At 56.7% G+C, this 23,039-nt stretch overlaps 1 protein-coding gene across 1 annotated transcript in view; it reads left to right on the plus strand.

Moving 5' to 3' along the window:
• The first annotated feature begins 9,691 nt into the window (after positions 1 to 9,691).
• GUCY2D (guanylate cyclase 2D, retinal) overlaps positions 9,692 to 23,039 on the plus strand; it is a 34,585-nt gene continuing 21,237 nt past the window's right edge. Inside the window, exons 1-7 of the mRNA XM_077806654.1 lie at positions 9,692 to 10,494; positions 12,173 to 12,474; positions 12,690 to 13,044; positions 17,956 to 18,040; positions 19,088 to 19,184; positions 19,687 to 19,794; positions 20,599 to 20,682. Of these exons, the coding sequence (XP_077662780.1) occupies positions 9,786 to 10,494; positions 12,173 to 12,474; positions 12,690 to 13,044; positions 17,956 to 18,040; positions 19,088 to 19,184; positions 19,687 to 19,794; positions 20,599 to 20,682 (1,740 nt within the window). The 5' untranslated portion in view covers positions 9,692 to 9,785. The remainder of the gene's footprint in view (positions 10,495 to 12,172; positions 12,475 to 12,689; positions 13,045 to 17,955; positions 18,041 to 19,087; positions 19,185 to 19,686; positions 19,795 to 20,598; positions 20,683 to 23,039) is intronic.

Raw genomic sequence — 23,039 nt, forward strand, 5'->3', positions numbered from 1 at the left:
ACCCCTGAGTTGGGCTTCCTGGAGTCCCACCTTTGAGAGGTCTCTGGGGGACTCCCCTTCTGAGTCCCCGATGTGGGTCTCCCTCCTGCCCCCGATCTGCTGTCCACAAGCTCATCCACTACAATGCAGATCTATGGGCTTCTGGTCCACTAACTAGGCTGACCAGACATCGCAATAAGATTGGGACTGTCCCGATATTTAGTTGTTTGTCCTGTGTCCCGACCGATGTACGGTTGGGATGGCATTTGTCCCCATATTTTGCTTCGACAGCACTTCGGCTTTTTTGTTGTTGCTTGGAGCGGCAAAAAACTTAGAGCCGGCCCTGGTCGTGGGGAGAGTCTATGGCTGCCCCGCCATGTGTCCCGATATTTTGTTCTGGTCACCCTACCACTAACCACACCTTAAGGTCTGGAGGGCAGATGTCATACAGCTGCTCCAACCCCACCAGGTTATACAAGTCCTCTGCGGTAGTGGCCCCCACTTACGAAGATATTCCCCCAGCAGGTTGGCGACTTTCTTGTAAATGACCCCTGAGGTCTTGCGTACACTCTGGAATTGTTTCCTATACGCCTCGGGGGTCCGTTCAAACTTCAGCAGCAAAGCCTGTTTGACCAGGTCATAGTCCTCCGTCTCAATACCATCCCTTTGGCTGAAAGTCTCTATGGCCTTGGGACCCAGCACTGGGGTCACACAGCGAAGCCTGTCTGCGGGGTCAATCTGGTTCAGCTCACAAGCCTTCTCAAAGTCTGTGAGATAGCATCAATATCCCCCCCACTCCTTAAACCGGGGCAGCAGTTTGGTGTCTAGATTCCCCACAACACTGGTGTCTTGGGGCCCTTCCCCACTTACCCCCTTGGAGGACCTCTTCGCCCCCTGCTCCTCCAACTCTGACTCGTGCTTCCGCTGTTCTGCACGGTCCACCAGCCTCCGCTCCTCCATCTCCATCTTCTTCGCTTCCAGCTCCAGTCTCCACAGCTCCTCCAGGGAGAAACCTGACTGGGGTCCCCCTGGGCTGACTGGGGAGTTGGGTCTGAGAGACTCCCGGTTGTTACTCCGACCTCCCCCACGGCTCCTTCCCAGCTCTCCGGGCACCCTGAGCTCTGGAGCCTGTTCCTCAGGCTGGTTGTTCTCCACAAGCTGAGCCATCAGCTGCTCCTTCGTGAGCTTCCCCATGCTCAGCCCTCTCTCCTTGCCCAGACGTGCCAGGTTCCTCTTACGGAGCTGGTTCTAGGCCATTTCCGCCCTGGTTCCTTCAATTCCCTCGTTTTATCGCTGGCAGCCACTCACTGCAAAGCCACTCACACAGGGTGCAGCCACCAACCATCCTCTGCTACCACGTTGTCACGGACCCACAGGTCAGGCCCACTCCTGGCCCCGTGCGGTCCCTGGGGGGAGCCCCCTTCAGTGCAACAGCTCTTCTTGGGGGTCCACTCTCTCTCGGAGGTTAAGCCTCTCTGCCTCCTGGAGCTGCACCTCTCTGAGCCTTAGCACATCTGTTTCTTGCCATGGGCTCCCTCAGGGAGTCCACTGGCTCTGGACCCCCGGAGCCTCCACGCCCAGAGGGAATAATGCCCCCCTGTTCTCCAGATTGGAGCAACTCTTCACCTGCATAAAACAGGAGGGTTTATTGAGCGTCTGAGCCCAGCACAGGAAACTCTCCGGGCCCTCAAGCCTGGCCTCCCTCAGCACTGCACATCCCAGTCTCCCCTGCATCCAGGTGGGCTCTGCCTGCTCCCTCTCTCCAGTTCCAAGACCCCCTGCTTCCCACCCGGGCATCTGATCTCACCGGCCCCAAATCCCGCCTCTGTCCTTTGTCTTCTGTCCAGGTAAACAGGGTCGCCTGGGCCTCCTCTCCTCTCAGCTGTCCTTTGTTTCTCCTCTGGCTGGAACCCGCTGGTCAGGTCACCGGGGTCCTCTCTTGGGAGCCCATTGTCCTCCCACTGGCTGGAACTGGCTTGTGAGTGCCGAGCTGGGCCTCCCGGTCACCAGGTCGCCAGTCACTGGGGTCTCCATTCTCCAGGCCATTCACTGACCCTCTGTAACAACAAACTCCCTCTCCCATCACCTTGTTCAACCAGTAACACCCAGGGAAGCTGAGTCCAACGCCCTCTGCGTGCAAACCATTGGAAACAACAAGAAAACCCTTTGCTTCATCACAACTGCTAAAATAGACCCCATCTCTTTGCATGCACTGTTGGGATTGTGGTTTCCCATGTGCATTACTTTGCATTTATTGATGAGCCAACAAAAAATACTCATATCCCCGAAGAAGGATCCGGAATTTTTATTCTCACACCTAACTCCCAATTCCTTGGTTGTGGATGGCGTTAATGACCTTGGGAGGTGGCACCATGCCAAGGTTACTCCCTATACCAAAGATCAGAAGTGTCTTGATCTTGTTGGTTGCCAAAGGTCTCAAGTTGGTCCCAAGCAATGGTCTCACGTTGCAGTGGGGGAGGTCTAGTTTGGATATTAGGAAACACTATTTCACTAGGAGGGTGGTGAAGCACTGGAATGGGCTCCCTAGGGAGGTGGTGGAATCTCCTTCCTTAGAGGTTTTTAAGGCCTGGCTTGACAAAGCCCTGGCTGGGATGATTTAGTTGGGGATTGGTCCTGCTTTGAGCAGGGGGTTGGACTAGATACCTCCTGAGGTCCCTTCCAACCCTGATCTTCGATGAGTCTATGAAAAGCTACTCCTCTGTGACATCATCCCGGAGAGCGAATCAGGCGCTTGTGTCAAAATGCAACTCTGAATTTAACACCTTTACTAACGATTTGCCACCAAAGCACCAGGCCCGATTTTAAGGCCCATCCCGGGTGAAGGTCAACTCTTGGCACAGACGTCTTCGCAGGGCTTCGTAGATGCTGCCGGAACTCCAGCCTGGTCCATTTTCACCATGATTGTGATGGAACGAGCATCTTGGCTCCGGCTCTCTGGCTTTGCTAGAGATCGCAAATGATCTTCAGACTCTACGGACAATTCCCTTCACCCGCCGAAGGAGTCACAGGAAAAGACCTCGCCCACCACACTCGGCTACTTTTGTGGCCGACTGGAGTCTCCGACGCAGAGATGCCAAAAAGAAGCTGGCTTACTGCCACATCTACTTCATCCCAGCTGTCCACATCCCTCAGTACCTGTGCTGATGGCTTGGTTGGGAGTCTGAACCTGCTGCCATAGTCTCAAAGCCTTTGGATGTCACCTCTTCCAGTTCCAGCCTCATTCACCAAGTAGGTTTTGGAGGTCATAATCTCTTGGTTATGCCATCCATTTTACCCCCGTCCCTCCCAACTGCCCTCCTTCCCCATCCCTTCCCAGGGACCCATCTCATGACCAATTCATAGAATCCTAGAAGATCAGGGTTGGAAGGGACCTCAGGAGGTATCTAGTCCAACCCCTGCTCAAAGCAGGACCAATCCCCAACTAAATCATCCCAGCCAGGGCTTTGTCAAGCCTGACCTTAAAAATATCTAAGTAAGGAGATTCCACCACTTCCCTAGGTAACGCATTCCAGTGTTTCACCACCCTCCTAGTGAAAAAGTTTTTCCTACTATCCAACCTAAACCTCCCCCACTGCAACTTGAGACCATTACTCCTCATTCTGTCATCTGCTACCACTGAGAACAGTCTAGATCCATCCTCTTTGGAACCCCCTTTCAGGTAGTTGAAAGCAGCTATCAAATCCCCCCTCATTCTTCTCTTCTGCAGACTAAACAATCCCTGTTCCCTCAGCCTCTCCTCATAAGTCATGTGTTCCAGTCCCCTAATCATTTTTGTTGCCCTCCGCTGGACTTTTTCGAATTTTTCCGCATCCTTTTTGTAGTGTGGGGCCCAAAACTGGACACAGTACTCCAGATGAGGTCTCACCAATGTCGAATAGAGGGGAACGATCACGTCCCTCGATCTGCTGGCAATGCCCCTACTTATACATCCCAAAATGCCATTGGCCTTCTTGGCAACAAGTGCACACTGTTGACTCATCTCCAGCTTCTTGTCCCACTGTAACCCTTAGGTCCTTTTCTGCAGAACTGCTGCCGAGCCATTAGATTCCTAGTCTGTAGTGGTGCATGGGATTCTTCCGTCCTAAGTGCAGGACTCTGCACTTGTCCTTGTTGAACCTCATCAGATTTCTTTTGGCCCAATCCTCTAATTTGTCTAGAGCCCTCTGTATCCTATCCCTACCCTCCATCTTATCTACCTCTCCTCCCAGTTTAGTGTCATCTGCAAACTTGCTGAGGGTGCAATCCACACCATCCTCCAGATCATTTATGAAGATATTGAACAAAACCGGCCCCAGGACCGACCCTTGGGGCACTCCACTTGATACCAGCTGCCAACTAGACATGGAGCCATTGATCAGTTGCTTCATGAACTAACCCCCCCCCCGTGGCTCTTCCCAGACTCCATCTCCAGTTGACCCGCCTCCTCCTGGAACCGTGGGCACCAGAACTGGGCACAGGATTCCAGCAGCGGTCGCGCTGGGAATGGAAGCACGGTGGACCCTTGGCGATTTGTCAACATCTGTCTTGAACAGGCAGATGCTCGGAAACGTGGAGCCTTGAGGGAGATTTGAACCCCTGTCCCCAAAGACAGAAGTGACGCGTGTGGGGGGCACATGTGGGGGCCTTCCCCCTCCCCCAGATTTCTGCCAGATTTTTGCTGGCTGGGCCCTCACCTTGTGCGGCAGCTTCAGGAGCTGGCGAGATGCAAGCTGCGGCCATGGGGACAGGCAGCAGCAAATAGCTGTGTGACGTAATGCGTGTAATAAGGGGACAGGGCCAGAAAGAGTTAATTAACTCTCAGACTGACCTGACCCATGGCCGAACTTTAAAGCCTGGTTAGGAAGAGATGTAAATAAATAGAGCTTTGCAATGCAGCCGGCATTGTTAGAGATAGAAGGGGAGATGTTCGCTCAGGTCTTGTAATGTCAGCAAACAAGTCTTGTCTATTGCTAAGCTTTGGTTCAAAGATCAAAAAAGGAATATTAACATTTAGGAAGACACTTGAGTGAAATAGGTTTATTGTCTATATGTCTCTTTGAAGGTTGTGGTAACCTGTATCTGAACTGTTTAATGGATAAATTACCCTGTGCTAATTGCCATGATGTTTGGGAGAAGGAAAGTTAAGCCAATTGTTTTCTCAGGCCAAAAGGCTGCAGAAAATGTCTAAAAACCTTGGGACCAGGATCCTCCTTCATCTCAGATCTGCTTTGGGTTTCAAGAGGGGGAAACCTTAATCCATAAGGATGGAGATCCCCAGTCACTGACTGGAGTCACCCTGAACATGGACATTGGACTATAACCTCTGGACTATTTCTAAAAGGTCTTTTGGCAACTGCAAGCTCATCTCTGCTCTGTGTCTGAACCTCAAGAATTGAACTCAAGTCTGTCTGTACATTGATCTTTCAACCAACTCTCTCTCTTTTCCTTTTTAATAAATTTTAGCTTAGATAACAATTGACTATAAGCGCGTATTTGGGGTAAGATCTGAGTTACCATTTGACCTGGGTCTGGGGCTTGGTCCTTTGGGGTCAGGAGAACCTTCTCTTCTATATGATGAGACAGGATTTTCAGAATTTATCATCCTATGTTTGACGTGTGTGTCTGGATGGAGGCCGGAGGCTGGATCACTTTAAGGGAACTGCATTGTTTGGACATCTGAGTAACCCAGGAGGTGCTACAGAAGCTGTTTTGGGCTGGCTGGGTAAATCTAAGTCCTGGAATATCCACCAGCATTCGGGGTTGGTCTGCCCCGTTTTGTTTGCAGTTCACCCTGATTGAGTGACCTCAGCTGGTTCCCACGGGCAGCACCCTCACAAGCCAGGAGTGGCAGAGGGGGGCCGCTGAGGGTAAGAGGGGGGCACCTGCCTGGCGGGGAGAGACTCAAGCTGTTCAGGGGCAACCTTTAAATTGTGCTCCCCCCCCCCCCCACACACACACTCTTAGCAGGTACCAGCCGTCTCTGCCCCGAGAGACTGAACCAGTCAGCAATGCTACGAGCTGCTTTGAGGTTGGGAGACAGGGCCAATGGCTGGATTTAAAAAAAAAATGTATTTGTTTTATAACCAGGCTGAATTGGATGCAACTGTGTCACCAGGAGAGGGACTCCGAACGCCTGGACTCTGCTGGCTGCCCGTGGGAAGCTGCTTCCCCCTGCGCTGTGCCTCGGTTTCACCCCCAAAGTACCGGGAGAGCCGCGGCTGAGCAGTGGTTTAGGGATTAGTAAAACAAGGCCCTTTTTGTTTTATTAGGTGAAAAGATGAGTGAAAGAGATGCAAGGGACAAGAGGGAACAAAAATGGCGGAGGGAAAAGTTCAAGAAAAGAGACTTTTTAGGTGAAAAACATTTATGACAAGCGCAGCTCTCGCTGAGCAATGCATGCTGGGAAATCTGGTGAATTCTCCCAGAATGCATCAGCCGGTATGAAGCCCACAGTGAGCAATGCATGCTGGGAAAATCCAGGCAGTTCTCCCAGAATGCATCAGCCGGCATGTAACCCACAGTGAGCAATGCATGCTGGGAAAATCCAGGCAGTTCTCCCAAAATGCATCAGCTGGCATGTAGCCCACACTGAGCAAGGCATGCTGGGAAATCCAGGTGGGTCTCCCAGAGCAGAGCAATGCATTGTGAGATGCACAGAGAGCCGAGAGGGCTGCATGCCGAACGTCTCCGGCTGTGGCAAAAACCACAGCTGGCCTCCTGGTGAGGACTGGCTGTGTGGCCATGGGGCTGGGGGCTCGCCAGCTGGGAATGACTTGGGGCAGGGGGGAGGGTGAAAGATGCATGAGCATACCTAGGGGACCAGAGAGCCTGTCTCGCTGAGCATGCCTTGTCAGCCAGAGATGCAGTCAGCAAGGGGGGCGTGATGGCTGTACCTAAATCCATCGGTGGGAGTCCAGCCCCAGGGCAATGTTGGCACCAGAACGAATGGGGATCAGTGGGCCAGGGATCAGTGGATGCCGGAGAACAGAAGGTTTCTACCCACTGGAGATGGGTGGGCATGGGACAGCCTCCCACGAGGTGCTGTGGGGGCCAAATGGCTTAATTCGTTTTGTGAAAGAGCTGGAGAAATATCTGAAGGGGGTTGAGCGAGGGTGTTGCTCATGAGGATCGGGGGCAGGGCTGGCCAGGCTCTGGGTCCCCCCTTCTCCCCCCGCTTTAGAGCTCACATTCCTAATAGTCATGCTTCAGGGCCCCAGTTGGTCCCCTGCAAGGGTCAGGAAGGGTACTTGCCCCGGTGGCTCCTGGCCCTGTTCATGCGTTGGTGTACCTGCTTCCTCTGAGGCAGCCACACTTGGGCACAGCTGGGACATGGGGCGGGGTTCGGAGCATCCTCTCGCCAGCAGCCTGGCTGGTGGGTCTCGCTCACGGGTTCAGGATCCAGCCAATCGCCTGATTTGGGCCGGGAAGGAATTTGCCCCCCTGGGTCAGAGTGGCAGGGACCATGGCGGGGTGGGGGTGGGGGTTATGGCTTCCTCTGTAGCATAGGGCGCAGCTCCCCCGTGGGGCTCATCTGGGCCCGTCTCATGTAGTCAGTTCCCTGCGGGCACGGGGGGCACCTTGCTCCCGCCTGTTCTCGGCCAGTTGAGTCACCTGTGGGCTGGGATCCCGCGGTTTAATGTCGGGGGTTGGGTGCGTTGGGTAGTTAGTGCTATGGAGGAGGTCACCCTAGACGATCGTGTGGTCTCCTCCAGCCTCAAACTCTCAGTGCCGGGGAGAGCGCCCCCTGCCGAGCCCCCTGCCCCCCCAGCGCCCCCTAGCGCCGCCCTGGGGCCAGCCCTGCCAGCCAGGGGAGAGCGCCCCCTGCTGAGCCCCCTGCCCCGCTCCCTGGCTCTCTTCCCTGCTTAGCCCGAGAACCGTCTGAGGACCAAGGTCACCACTGACTTCCCCTGGCCACCCATCCATTCCCTCCATCCTGCCCCACCTTGCCCGTGGCTTCTTCTCGCGCCCCCCCCCCCCGCCGCCCCGCTCCGGCCCATCCACGTGGGGCAGGCGACATGTAGGCTGGGGCCGCCGGAGCTGCGCTCACACGTGGCTGCCCTGGGCCATTGGGCTGCTTCACACCTAATGCGACGGGGCAGCTGGGGCCAAAGGGTTAATCCCCGTTTAGCTCAGCTGGGGGATTAGGATTGGGGTGGGGGAGGGGAGCAGGCAGGTTTATGGACGTGCCGGGCGCCACGTGTCGCCGTGATTTGGCTAATACCAGCCGAGGCTGATGAGATCAGGTGGATTTAGGCCAGGACAGCTGTCCTCGCCCGCCGCGACCCCTCCCGCTTGGCCTGCCGTGGAAATGGGCCATGCAAGGCCCCATGCGTGTGGGGCGGGAGGGACGAGGGACTGGGGGTTGCCTGCTGTCAAGGCAAGGGTCATGGCGGGCAGGTACAGGCTGTGGGGTCATGCCCTGGAAAGATGGTTGCCATTGTTAGCTTTATAGTCACCCCTGGTGGCCATGTATGGCTGCTGTTATTCACAAATATGGCTGCCGTTAACAGTAGGTCTACAGTTCACAATATGGCCACCGTTGTTAGCAATACGGCCGCTGTTAGTGACCATATGGCTGGCATATTGGCAATATGGCCGTTGTTAACAATTTGTCTACTGTTATTTGCCATATGGCCGCCACTGTTCGCAATATGGCCGCCACTGTTTGCAATATGGCTGCCATTCGCAATATGGCTGCCTCTGTTTGCAGTATGGCTGCCGTTCGCAACATGGCCACCACTGTTTGCAACATGGCCGCCACTGTTCGCAACATGGCCGCTGCAGTTAACAGTTTGGCGGCCGTTGTTGGCGACAGGGTCACCATTAGCGAACATATTGCTGGCATGGTGACAATATGGCCACCATTGTGGGGCTGGCCCTAATTGACGCAACACGCTTTCCTGGTGATTTTCAAGAGCCGCCCGCCCCTTGTAACGCTTTGCGATGCCGAAACAAACCCGCACAAGTCAGGACCCACCCACTAAATGTTGTGTAATTTATGCACAGTCCCTTGGCAATTGGCCACCGAAGTTAAGAATGTGGCCGCCATAGTTAGCATTATGACTGCCGTTTGTGACAATACGGCTGGTGGCCACCGTCGTTAAGAATATGGCTGCCGTTGTGGGCAATACAGCCACCGTAGTTGGCGTTGTGGTCACTGTTGACATCGAGATGGTCTCCATCAGCCGTGAGATGGATGGTCCTAGCCGCAAGACGTCCACCCCTGGAAGTAGGGTGGTTGCCGCTGGCAACAAGAGGGCTGCCCCTGGCAGTAAGATGGCTGCCGTTGGGTAGCAAGACAGTATAGTACACCTCACTCCCCTCCCCAGAGCCAGGGGGAGAATCCTGGCTCCCAGCCTCCCTGCGCGAACCACTAGCCCCCACTCCACCCCCGCCCCCCAGCTGGGGAGAGAACCCAGGAGTTCTGGCTCCCAGCCCCCCTGCTCTAACCCACCAGCCCCCACTCCCCTCCCAGAGCCGGGGAGAGAACCCGGGAGTCCTGGCTCCCAGCCCCCCTTGCTCTAACCCACCAGCCCCCACTCCCCTCCCAGAGCTGGGGAGAGAAACCAAGAGTCCTGGCTCCCATCTCCCCCACTCTCTGCCTCCCATTCTGACACCTGTCTCCTCTCTCTTCCAGGTGCACCGTTCCCCGTAGCTCCGGCGGCAGTGACCTCCCCTCCCGTGATGTCGGGCGCAGCGGCCAGACCTCTTTACACCCGAGCCTCTGGGGCCTGGCCCCCACGGGGCTAAAGAGCCCGGCGACCTCTCCCCCCCTTGCACCCGTCCCCTCCAGGCTCCCTTGAACCATGCCTCCCGCCTGGTTCGGTGTCCACAGCTTTCTGCTGCGCCTCTCCAACCACCCCAGGTGGGGACGCCGGCGGCCCCAGGCCCCCCTGCTCTGGCTCCTGCTCCTGGGCTGGCCCGCCTGGGTCCAGCCTGCCACCTTCAAGGTGGGGGTGATGGGGCCCTGGACCTGCGACCCCATCTTCGCCCAGGCCTTGCCCGAGGTGGCCGCCAAGCTGGCCGTGGGGCGGCTCAACAAGGACCCCACCATGAACCAGGGCTACTGGTTCGACTACGTGTTGCTGAACGAGGAGTGCCAGACCAGCCAGGCGCTGGTGGCCTTGGTCAAGGCCGAGCGCTATGCCTCGGGCTTCGTGGGGCCGCTCAACCCGGGGTCCTGCGGGGCGGCCGGACCGCTGGGCCGGGCCTGGAACAAGCCCGTCTTCTCCTGGGCCTGCCTGAACGGGGACGCCGAGGTCGAGCGGTGGGGCACCTTCGCCCGGCCCCTGCCCCGGGCCTCGGCCATCCTCTACGCTGTCCTCCAGTTCTTCCGCTGGGCCCACGTGGCTGTGGTCACCTCCCGGCAGGACCTGTGGGTGGAGGTGGGGCAGGGCCTGGCCAGCTCCCTGCGCGAGTTCGGCTTGCCCGTGGGCGTGGTGACCACCATGGAGCCCGGGGCCGACGGGGCCCGGAATGCCCTGCGGAGGGTGCAGAGAGCCGACAACGTCAGAGGTACGCCAGTGGGAGAGGGGCAGGACTCCTGGGTTCTCTCCCCACCTCTGGGAGGTTAGGGGAAGAGGGGTCTAGTGGGTTAGAGCAGGGGGGGCTGGGAGCCAGGACTCCTGGGTTCTCTCCTGTTTCCAGGAAGGGAGTGGGGTCTAGTGGTTAGAGCAGAGGAACCAGGATTTCTGAGTCAGGAATATCTGGGAGCTGAAACCGGACAAATTCAGACAGGAAATAAGGGGTCCATGTTGCCCCGGGAGGGGGATCAGCCGCTGGGAACAGCCCCCAAAGGAGGGAGAATGCCCCATCACTGGAAGACTTTCACAGCCAAGGGGGCACGCTGGTTGAGCTGGAAGCTGCGGGTTCGATGGTGGGAGGGCTCAGCGAGGTCCCCTGGGCTCTGGCCAGCCCTGCTGGCCTGGAGACGTGTGCATTTACCAGGGGCTGGGTGCCTAGATAGAGAAGATGGGTGTGGGTATATGGGGATGGATGGGCAGAGAGATGTAGGGGGAATGGGTAGATAAATAAAGGCATAAGAATATTTGTATGGGGGTGGATGGACAGAGAGGTGTGGGGGATGGATGGGCGGACAGACGGAGAGGTGTGTGGGGTGGTTGAATGGACAGATGGACAGAGAGAGGCGTGGGGGGTGGATGGATGATTGGGCCTGTGGGGGATGGATGGACACATGGAGACGTGTGTGTGTGGGGGGGGGGGTAGATGGATGGATGGAGAGCTGTGTGTGAGGGATGGATGGATGGATGGAGAAGTGTGCGGGGGATGGATGGATGGACAGACGGAGAGGTGTGCGGATGGATGGGCAGATGGAGGGGTGTGTGGGATAGATGGATGAATGGACAGATGGAAAGGTATGTGTGGGGGATGGATGGATTGAGGATGGAGAGGTGTGTGGGATGGATGGGCGGACAGACGGAGAGGTGTGTGGGGTGGATGAATGGACAGACGGAGAGGTGTGTGTGGGGTGGATGAATGGACAGACGGAGAGGTGTGTGTGGGGTGGATGAATGGACAGACGGAGAGGTGTGTGGGGGATGGATGAATGGACAGACGGAGAGGTGTGTGGGGTGGATGAATGGACAGACGGAGAGGTGTGTGGGGGATGGATGGGCGGACAGACGGAGAGGTGTGTGGGGTGGATGAATGGACAGATGGAGAGGTGTGTGGGGGATGGATGAATGGACAGACGGAGAGGTGTGTGGGGTGGATGAATGGACAGACGGAGAGGTGTGTGGGGGATGGATGGGCGGACAGACGGAGAGGTGTGTGGGGTGGATGAATGGACAGACGGAGAGGTGTGTGGGGTGGATGAATGGACAGACGGAGAGGTGTGTGGGGGGTGGATGAATGGACAGACGGAGAGGTGTGTGGGGGGTGGATGAATGGACAGACGGAGAGGTGTGTGGGGGATGGATGGAGAGACAGAGGCGTGGGGGGAATAGAGGGTGTGCGGGGATGGGAAGTCAGAGGACTCTTGGGGTGACGGGTGGAACACCGAAGTCCTGGTGCAAGGGGGAAGCCCGATCCCAAGCCGTGGGGGGCTGGGGGACAGAGGGGGGGCCAGCTCTGCCCACCGCTCTAACTTGTCGGGCACTTTTCAGCCTTCTGGTGCGTCTTCCTCCCCTCCCCCCTTGTGTCCCCTTGCCCCCCATGTCCCCGCCCCCCGCAGTGGTGGTGATGTGCATGCATTCGGTGCTGCTGGGCGGGGAGGAGCAGCGCCTCCTGCTGGAGAAGGCCGAGGACCTGCGCATGACGGACGGCACCTTCATCTTCATCCCCTACGACGCGCTGACATACAGCCTGCCCTACCGCCGGACCCCCTACCCCGTGCTGGGCAATAACACCAAGCTGCGGCTGGCCTACGACGCCGTGCTCACCGTCACCATCGATGCCCCCGAGCGCGGCTTCCGCGAGGCTTTCCAGGACGCCCAGCGGGCGCACGAGTTGCCGGCTCACCTGGACCCCGCACAGGTGGGCACCAGACACGGAGGGCACAGGCCGTAGGATCCTGGTCTTGACCCTGGGACGGGCAGAGAGGTAGGGGTGTTGGGACCAGGGCCAAGGGGGAGGCGGGTTGGAGGTGCACAGATGTGACCAGTGAGGAGACAGCACCCTTGGGCAGCTGGAGGGGGTGTGCCAAAACCCACCACCCGCTGCCCCTGACCCCGTCCCCCCGCTGCCCCCAGGTGCACCCGCTCTTCGGCACCATCTACAACTCCATCTACTACCTGGCCAAGGCGGTGGAGCGCACGCAGCAGGCCGGCCGCTGGGTGATGGGCTCCAGCGTCGCCGAGCATGCCCGGGACTTCCAACTGGACGGCTTCTGCCAGCCGCTGGCAGCCGACGAGGATGGCGACCCCGTGGTGAGCTACATCATCCTTGACACGGACGGCAAAGGGAACCACCTCTGGCCCACCTACAGCGTGGCCACGGGGCCCGAGGGGCTGCGCTACATGGGGCATGCCATCCACTGGCCCCACAGTGCCAGCCCCGGCACCGACTCGAGCTGCTGGTTCGACCCAACATCTGTCTGTTCTGGGGGTGAGCGCTCGCCGTCTGTCCTCTGGCCTCCCGATGTGTCCCTCCCTGCACACGTCTGGTCTGTCGGTCTAGCTGGACATCCACCCCTGTGCATGCCCACCCGTCTGTCTCTCTGTCCAGCCATCTGTCCCCAAGCGCAGCCATCCACCCGTCCGTCCATCTCTACAAGCACCCATCCACTCGTCCATCCAGCGATCCATCCCAACATGTATCCATCTACCTGTCCATCTATTTATCCGTCCCCGTGCTCACCCGCCCTCCTGTCTGTCCATCTAACTGTCCCCATGCATACACATCTGCCTGTCCGTCTAGCCATCTGTCCACACACGCACCCATCTGCCCGGCCACCCATCCATCCCCATGTGCACCCATTCGCTCATTCATCCATTCATTCCCAAGCACACCCATCTGCCCATCCATCTATCCATGCATCCCCACGTGCACCTGCCCGTCCATCTCTCTGTTCCTATGTGCACCACCCCCTCGTCCATCCAGCCATCTGTCCCCATGCGCACCCATCCGCCCGTCTGTCCGTCCATCCATCCCCACATAAACCCATCCGCCTATTTGTCCAACTGTCCATCCCCATGTGCACCCATCCACGCATCCATTTATCTATCTGTCTGCAAGAGCACCCATCCACCTGTTGATCTATCCATCCATCCCCATGAGCACCCATCAGCCCATCCATCCAGCCATCCATCCCCACGAGCACCCCTCTGGTCATCCATCCAACCATCCATCCCTATGCACCCATCCACCCGTCCGTCTTTCCGTCTGTCCCCACACGCACCAGTCTGCCCGTCCATCCAGCCATCCATTCCCACGTGCACCAGCCCACCTATCTGTCCAGCCAGTCTTCCCTACGTGCGCCCGTCCGCCCGTCCAGCCATCTGTCCCCACATGCACGCATCTGCCTGTCTGTCCAGCCATGCATTCCCAAGTGCACCAACCACCTGTCCGTCCAGCCAATGTTCCCTACACGCACCCTTCCGCTGTCCCTCCAGCCATCTGTCCACATGGGCACCCATCCGCTCGTCCATCCAGCCATCTGTTCCTACGCACACCCATTTGTCCGTCCGTTCAGCCATCCGTTCCCACGCGCATCCATCCGCCTGTCCGTCCATCCAGCCATTCATTCCCACGCATGCCCGCTTGTCCAGCCATCCATCCCCATGCGCACTCATCCCCCTGTCCGTTTATCCATCTGCCCCACACGCACCCACCCACCCATCTGTCTATCCATCCGTCCCCATGTGCACTCATCCGCCTATCTGTCCAGCCATCTGTCCCCATGTGCATCCATCCACCTGTCCATCTATCCATCCGTCCCCATGTGCACCTGCCTGTCCATCTATCTATCTGTTCTTATGCCCGCCACCCCCTCATCCATTCAGCCATCCGTTCCCATGTGTACCAACCCATCTGTCCCCACTCACCCCCTTCCACCCATTCATCCAGCCATCCATCCCCATGCGCCCTGTAATGATGCTGGCTTTGGTGGGACCCAACTGAGAATACCAATTCAGGACAAATTGCTTAAAGCAGGGCAGTTACAGCCCAAGGCTGGGGTCTCTGTGCACACCAAGGCAAACCAAACCAGCCAAACAGAGCAGACTTTGGTTTTGTCCCACTGGCTAACCACAAGTCACACAAGCAATTCCCTTAGACACGCCGGTTTCCCAGTATCCCCACCAGTGCCACTCATTATGGTGATAGATGGTCATGAAAACCAGTACCCCAGTAAAAGAAAAAAGGTTCCCTCGATCTCAAAGGACCAAGCCCCAGACCCAGGTCAATATACAAATCAGATCTTACCCACAAATCACGCCGTTGCCAACCCTTTAGAATCTAAAGGTTTATTCGTAAAAGGAAAAAGAGAGAGATGAGAGCTAGAGCTGGTTAAATGGAATCAATTTAATATGGATATGAGTTAACAGTGTGCCCTTGTTGCCAAGAAGGCCAATAGCATTTTGGGATGTATACGTAGGGGCATTGCCAGCAGATCGAGGGACGTGACCGTTCCCCTCTATTCAACATTGGTGAGGCCTCATCTGGAGTACTGTGTCCAGCTTTGGGCCCCACACTACAAGAAGGATGTGGAAAAATTGAAAAGAGTCCAGTGGAGGGCAACAAAAATGATAAGGGGACTGGAACACATGACTTATGAGGAGAGGCTGAGGGAACTGGGATTGTTTAGTCTGCAGAAGAGAAGAATGAGGGGGGATTTGATAGCTGCTTTCAACTACCTGAAAGGGGATTCCAAAGAGGATGGATCTAGACTGTTCTCAGTGGTATCTGATGACAGAACAAGGAGTAATGGTCTCAAGTTGCAGTGGGGGAGGTTTAGGTTGGATATTAGGAAAAACTTTTTCACTAGGAGGGTGGTGAAACACTGGAATGTGTTACCTAGGGAGGTGGTGGAATCTCCTTCCTTAGATATTTTTAAGGTCAGGCTTGACAAAGCCCTGGCTGGGATGATTTAGTTGGGGATTGGTCCTGCTTTGAGCAGGGGGTTGGACTAGATGAGCTCCTGAGGTCCCTTCCAACCCTGATATTCTATGATTCTATGATTCTAATTCCATAGAGTAATGGCCAAGTTCTTGGTTCAGGCTTGTAGCAGGGATGGAATAAACTGCAGGTTCAAATCCAATCTCTGGAGAACATCCCCAGCTGGGATGGGGCTTTCAGTCCCTGGTTCAGACCTTCAGTTTGTAGCCAAGTCCCTCCAGAGGCAAGAAGCAGGACTGAAGACAAGATGGAGGAGCTGCAGCTGTTTTTTATATCCTCTGCCCTGTGGACGATCACAGCAGCAAGATGGAGTCTGGCATCACATGGGCAAGTCACATGTGCCCTCATGACTCAGTCTGCTAGGCCGACGCCATTGTTTACATGTTAGTTTGAATGTTCCCAGGAAAGCTCAGATATGGATTGGCATCTCCCAAAGTCCATTGGCCGTTAAGCGTTTCTTGACTGGGCACTTACTGAGAATAGTCCCTTCTCAAGAAGCTGAACAAATGCTTCGCTGAGGCTACTTAGAATCAAAACACACTGAGATACAAGTCCATAGCCAATATTCATAACTTCAACTACAAGAATGATACACACCCAGAGACAGCATAACCATAATCAGCAAATCATAAACTTCCCATAGACACCTTACATGACCACCTTTGTACAATATTTGCTGCAAATATATAACAGTGGTTGCAACAATGATCTACATGATCACAGGTTATGTCAATAATGTCACACGCCCCTGTCCGCCTGTCCGTCCAACTGTCTGTCCCCTCATGCACCCATATGCCCATTCATCTGTCCATCTGTTCCCACATGCACCCATACGCCCATCTGTCCGTCCATCTGTCCCCACACGCCCCCACCCACCTATCTGTCCACCCATCTGTCTGTCCCCATATGCACCCATCTGTCTGTCCATCCAGCCATCTGTCCCCATGTGTGTCCATCCCTCATCTGTCCAGCCATCTGTCCCCACACACACCTTCCCAACCATCTCTGCACCCACCTGTCCTTTTATCCATTGATTCTCGAGTGCATCCACCCATCCGTCTGTCCATCTATCTCTCTGCATGCACATCCATCCACTCATCCATCCATCTTCACACACATCCAACTGTCCATCCACCCATCCCCATGCCCAGCCACCCATCCGTCCTCACGTATACCCACCCACCCGTCTGTCCGTCCATCCACCTGTCTATCCATCTATCCCCAAGTGCACCCTCCCAACAACTTCCCATCCATCTCCCGCGCACCCACCCATCCACCCACCTCCCTCCCCACATAAACCCACCTGTCTGTCTGTCCATCCATCCCTCCGTCCACCCCTTTGCATGCAAACGCATCCATCCATCCATCCATCCATCCATCCTTCTGTCCACCCATCCCACCCCATGCACAACCCCCCATCTGTCCATCCATCCATCCGTCCCATGCACATCTACCCATCTGTCTGTCCATCCACCCATTCCCATATGCGCTCACCTATCTGTCCATCCATTCACCCACCCACCCACCCATCCATCTGTCTGTCCATCCATCCATTTGTCTGTCCCACCCTCCTCACACCCACCCATCTGTCCGTCCATCCACTCACCTCTCCGTCCAATCATGCATCCCCTTGCACATCCATCCATTTCCATACATGCCTCAGACTGTCTGTCTCTGTCCAGTTCCTGTTCATGGTGAAGGACTTTAGTGGTGGCCATGTTGGATCCTGGCACTTCCCGCTGTGCGCTAAGAATGCACTGGGCTGGCTATTTTATTTTGAGCTGACCTTTATTGGCTGGGCACAGAGCCTCTCCCCTGTGTGTCATAGACCCCATACTGCTCCTATTCCTGGAGAATTTCCTTTGGCTGGAGCCTGTGTTTTCGGAGCGGGCGACTCATGGCTCTGCACTGGCCGGGAATTCCTCAGCTGGCCACGGATTTGCCCAGTTTGATGCTTGACGGTTGCCCTGGGACCTCCTGGCTTGGTTCTGGAGCCTTCATTATCCCATGACCACTTGAGCTGTGGCCAATAGTCAGAGAATCCCCTTCCCCTGCCCTCTTTCCATCCGTGGGGTGGCAGGGAGTGAGGGGGGGTCCTTTTGGGATGGAGGAGGGGAAAGAGGAGGAGTTCTGCTGAGCAGAAATGGGGAAAGAGGAGGGGTCCATATGGGTGAGATTGGGGGAGACGAGGGGAGTCCTTTTTGGGGTATTGGAACAGGGAGAAGAAGAGGGTCGGACCCCGGAAACCCCTTGTAAGGGATAGCGGAGGGCAGAGGAAATGGGGGCATTCCTGTGTGGGTTTCAAGGGGAGAGGGAGGGCTGAACCTGAGTGGGGCTGGGGGACCTGGAGGTCTTCCCCACCCGCCATCGCTAACCCCCCCTGCTGTCCCTCCCCTGTAGGGGTGGACCCCAGCTTCATCCTGCTGCTCTTCATCCTGGTTTCCAGCTTGATTGTTGGGGGAACGGTTCTTGCTTATTACATCAGGTGAGAGCTGTGGTGGGCAACTTCCTGCTATGGGCTCATGGCGTCATTGGCGGCTAAATTGGATCCCAGGCCATTCCGTTGTGGGCTCATGGTGTCATTGGCGGCCATGTTGGGTCCCGGCCCATCTCGTTGTGGGATCATGGCGTCATTGGCGGCCACGTGGAGTCCCGGCCCATCCCGTTGTGGGCTCATGGCGTCATTGGCGGCCACGTGGGGTCCCGGCCCATCCCGTTGAGGGCTCATGGCGTCATTGGCGGACACGTGGGGTCCCGGCCCATCTCGTTGTGGGCTCGTGGCGTCATTGGCGGCCACGTGGGGTCCCGGCCCATCCCGTTGTGGGCTCGTGGCGTCATTGGCGGCCACGTGGGGTCCCGGCCCATCCCGTTGTGGGCTCGTGGCGTCATTGGCAACCACGTGGAGTCCCGGCCCATCCCGTTGTGGGCTCGTGGCGTCATTGGCAGCCACGTGGGGTCCCGGCCCATCTCGTTGTGTGCTCATGGTGTCATTGGCGTCCATGTGGAGTCCCGGCCCATCCCGTTGTGGGCTCGTGGCGTCATTGGCGTCCATGTGGAGTCCCGGCCCATCCCGTTGTGGGCTCGTGGCTTCATTGGCAGCCACGTGGGGTCCCAGCACATCTCGTTGTGGGCTCATGGCGTCATTGGTGGCCATGTGGGGTCCCAGCCCGTCCATATTGGATCCTTGTTCCTTATCGCTAGCTGTGGGCTAACAATTGTATTGACAACCATGCCGTCTCCTGGCTTTTCCTGGGACTGGCAGGCAGAGATTGCCAGGGGAGGCCCCACATGCATGCCTGCTGCCCTACTATCTCCATAGACTCCCCCTTTTAATTAATCCTGGGGGGCAGGGGGTCATCTGGTGTTTCCATGTTCCAGTGCCCAGCAGGGGAGGTAGCCCAAGCAAGGTTCCCCCCTCCCATTTCCCAAGCTGGGCTCCCCACATCCTTTCCCAGCAGTCGGGGGGAGGTGCAATGCCCCACACACACTTCGGGGCTTGCACCCCATGCATCTGTGTTTCCACACCCTGCAGGCGCCGGATCCTGCACGCCCAGCTGGTGAAGGGGCCCAACAAGATCATTCTGACCATGGACGACTTGACCTTCATCCACACCCAGAGCAGCAACAAAGTAAGAAGCAGAGTGTGGGGGGCAAAGGACGGTGGGGGGGGACCCCACTGGGGCCAAGGGGCGGGGGCTGTCCAGGGTGATGGGTGGGGCGGAGCTGGGGAAGTGGGTCTTCGGAAGGGGTAGGGAGTCCTTGGGGTCAGGGGTTCGGGACGGTGGGGTGAAGCGGGAGGAGGGTCGGAGGTCAGGTAGGACGGCCATGGTGATGGCATTAGGGGGAGAGGGGCCAGAGGGATCAGACGTGTTTCCTGGGGTCACAGACATGCCTCAGGGTCAGGGACATTGGGCAGTTGCGCCCCCAGGGTCAGAGGGAGAGACACCCCAGGGCTGGGGGATTGGGGTCAGAGATGCCAACTGGGGGTCATGCTCTCTGGGGGGGGGCAGAGGGGCACACCCTAGAGGTCGGGGTCAGAGATGCCAAAGGGAGTTCAGTGGGTGGAAGGGATCTGGGGGTCAGAGGTCCCCTCCCAGAGCCAGGCTGATGCTCTGCCCTTGGCCCCGGCAGAAGATGGACGAGAGCCGCACCAGCCTGGCGGGGAAGAGTGTCTCTGACATGAGGAGCTTCAAGAGCCTGGCAGCTGCCCCTGACAACACCAACATGGCTGTCGCCGAGGTAACCTTCCCCCGGCCCCCCCCGGTGCTCCCCCGGTACCCCCTCCCTCTGCACCGGCTCCAGGGCACAGACCCCCCCACCGGGTAAATACCCCCTGGGCCCAGCCCCCAGGGCACAGACCCCCCTCTCACTGGCTAAATACCCCCTGGGCCCTGCCCTCAGGGCACAGGCCCCCCCACCAGCTAAATACCCCCTGGGCACTGCCCCCAGGGTACAGACCCCCCCTCACTGGCTAAATACCCCCTGGGCACTGCCCTCAGGGCACAGGCCCCCCACTGGGTAAATACCCCCTGGGCACTGCCCTCCAGGTTAATACCCCTGGGCACTGCCCCCATGTGCCCCCACCAGATAATTGCCCCTTGTGCACAGCCCCTGAGTGCTCCCACCAGGTAAATACCCCCGGGGCAGTGTCCTGCAGGTGCACCCATGAGGTAAATACCCCCTGGGCATTGTCCCGCACTGGGTATTTACCCCAGGACACCCTCTGCCAGGTAAATATCCCTTGCTGGGAAAATACCCCCTGCGTAAGTATCCACCTGGGTTTCACTCCCTCCGTGTCTCCCTGGGATGGCTCTTCCCACCACCCCTGGCCGTGCCATCCCCCCCGGGACACCTGTGCTTCCCACCCTGCCCGCCAGCACCATCCATCCCCTCCTCCATCTGAACAGGATCCCCCCTTGCTCCTCCACCTCCGTCCCCTTTCCCGACCCCGCCGGCATTCGGGGTGTCCCCCCTCGCCCCCGCTTCTCTCTCCCCCCACCCCGCCAGGTCACATGATTGACAGCTGCTTCCTGCCATCCTTAGGGAGATGAGAAGCAAAAATGCAACAGCCACGTCCCCTTCCTCCTCCTTTTGTTTAACAACCAAGGGCTAGTGGCAGCCGTGCAGGTAAGCGGCCAAAGGCTCCAGGCACTGCCTTTGGGCTCCCGCATCCTCCCCCTCAGCTTCTTCCCTCCCTGCCCCCCGGGTTTCGCTCCTCTCCCACGGACAGGAGGGAAAGCAGCGGCTATGGCACCTGGTAGCCGCCCCCCACTTCCCCGTCACCTGGCATTCAGTCAGTAAGACCACTGCTGGGCCTGGGTCCAATCTCCGCATCAGCCGCATCACCCGCCTGTCGGATCTGCCTGTCCCTGGAGGGAGAGGGGGATCCCCCTTGCTGGGGGAGGGTATTTTGATTTTTTTTTAATGGTGCGAGAAGTGAGAATTTCTCCCCGCGATGCACATGGCACGCAGTAGGGGGCACCCCGGGGAAGGGGGAGTGGTTCTTACTATTGGTGTTACGGGGCCAGCTACTGCTCACCGGGGCCCCATTGTGCCGGGCGCTGCCCAGACCCTGATCGAGGGCCGGGCTCTCTCATGCCGGGCGCTGCCTGGACTCAGACCCAGATCTGGGCCTTGTTGGGCCAGGTGCTGCCCAGACTCCGACCCAGATCTGGGCTGTGTTCCTCTTGTAATGATCCCCAACTCCAGGAGCTGCGTGCCACCAACATCGCAACCCTCCTGAGCCCACGTTCAGCAGCTGACCCATCCGCCAGTGGGGTCTCCTCGAGGCTGAGACTCAATTTCCTCTCGCCTGGCAGCGGGGTTCGGGCGGGGATGTGTGACAATGTGAAGTCCCACTGGGGACTCTCCCAACACCAGGGGTGACTCTTTGTTGCCCACTAGTGGCCAGTCCGGGTATGGCAATGGGTGAATTTTTGACGGCCGCTGTCCGAATTGCCCTGTTCTTTCTGTGCCAAGCAGGACAGCCTGGAATTTTATCTCTGTTCTTTGACACGAGGCCTCAAATCAACCCCAGCTGGCATCCTTGGCAGAATAACCCTGCGGGTGGAGGACACCCCATCCCGCTTTGCAGCTCCAGGCGAAAGTTCAGGGGGTTGGAAGCCAGATGCGTTCAAACTCTTGCGTGGGACACAATTTCTCCCTGTGCTAAACCGAATGGCATGTTTCTTAGCCATAAAGAAACAGGGAGGGTTTTGTAACCCTGCCATGAGTCCCCCCCCCATGACCCTTGAACCCTGGCTCTAAAATTTTGGGCTTTGTTACCAAAAATACCCCAGGTTTTTTTGTTTCTCCTGCTTTGTTTGAGTTGTGTCAAGCAGAATCTGTTAGCAAAGAGGCAGGACACCTGGGTTCTATTCTTGGTTCGGTGGTGAGCCCTTGGGGAAAGGGCTGAGTTACTCCATGCCTCAGTTTCCCCCGACTCACACACCCCTGGAAAATTGGGTAAATGGTGCTCACTGCCTCTCTGAAGTGCTGGAAAATGGGGTTTGAATCCATCAGGTTGACCACAGCAGTATACAGTTCGATAGCATTCATCACCATATATTTTTGGACAGGTTTCCAAGCCCCATTTAGGGTTTATATCCCACCCTCTATCCCCGTTTCCGTTGGCGTCGAAGTTCGGCACCATTGGCCATTTTGAAAAAAAACCCTGTTGATTATGTTTTATGTTTGAATGGGGGGGGGTGTTGCATGCTTCTGCTTTGATACGTTTGATTGTTTGTTTAGAGAAAAAGGTTGAAAGAATAGCGTGAGAGAGCTTAAAGATTAAATAATCAAATTTTTTTTTCCAAATGGCCGATGGCGCCGAACTTCGACACCAACGGAAACGGGGACGGAGGGTGGGATATAAGCCCTGAATGGGGCATGGAAACCTGTCAAAAAAGACATGGTGATGAATGCTATTCAGCTGTATACTACTGACCACCCTTCCCCCCACCGAAAACAGCTCTGGTCTTTCGGGTCCTGAGGCCCCGATCCTATCAATGAATCTGTCCCACGCAGGATTGGTGTTTTCCACTCTGATTTTGGCTACGCGTCCATCTGAGTGGGACTCTCGGAACTCAATCCATGCGGAAGTGCGCTGGTGAATCGGGGAGTTTTGAATCGAGTTGGTCAGAAATGGATTTTCTGTCTTGCAATTTTTTAATTTTTTTTTTAGATTTTTTTTTGGGGGGGGGGAATCAAACACAATTTTTTTGAGGGGGGTACATTTTCCACCTTCAAAATTTCAGAATTTGAAGGGCAAAACCCAATTTCGAAATAGATTTTGTTTCAGCTGGAAGTCTCTTGTCTCAAGGAATTCCAATGTTTCGTTCAGCTGAGTCCGAACTTTTTCCATGGTTGGTTTGAATTCTCTTTGACGATCGAGTAATGAAAAGTCATTTCACAATGGGAAAAAACCCACCCAAATGTTTCGCCCCCAAATCAGATGTTTTTCACCCTTTTGAAATTGCCCTCTC

Source organism: Eretmochelys imbricata, chromosome 28 (assembly GCF_965152235.1).
Source record: "Eretmochelys imbricata isolate rEreImb1 chromosome 28, rEreImb1.hap1, whole genome shotgun sequence".
NCBI classification, from domain to species: domain Eukaryota; kingdom Metazoa; phylum Chordata; order Testudines; family Cheloniidae; genus Eretmochelys; species Eretmochelys imbricata.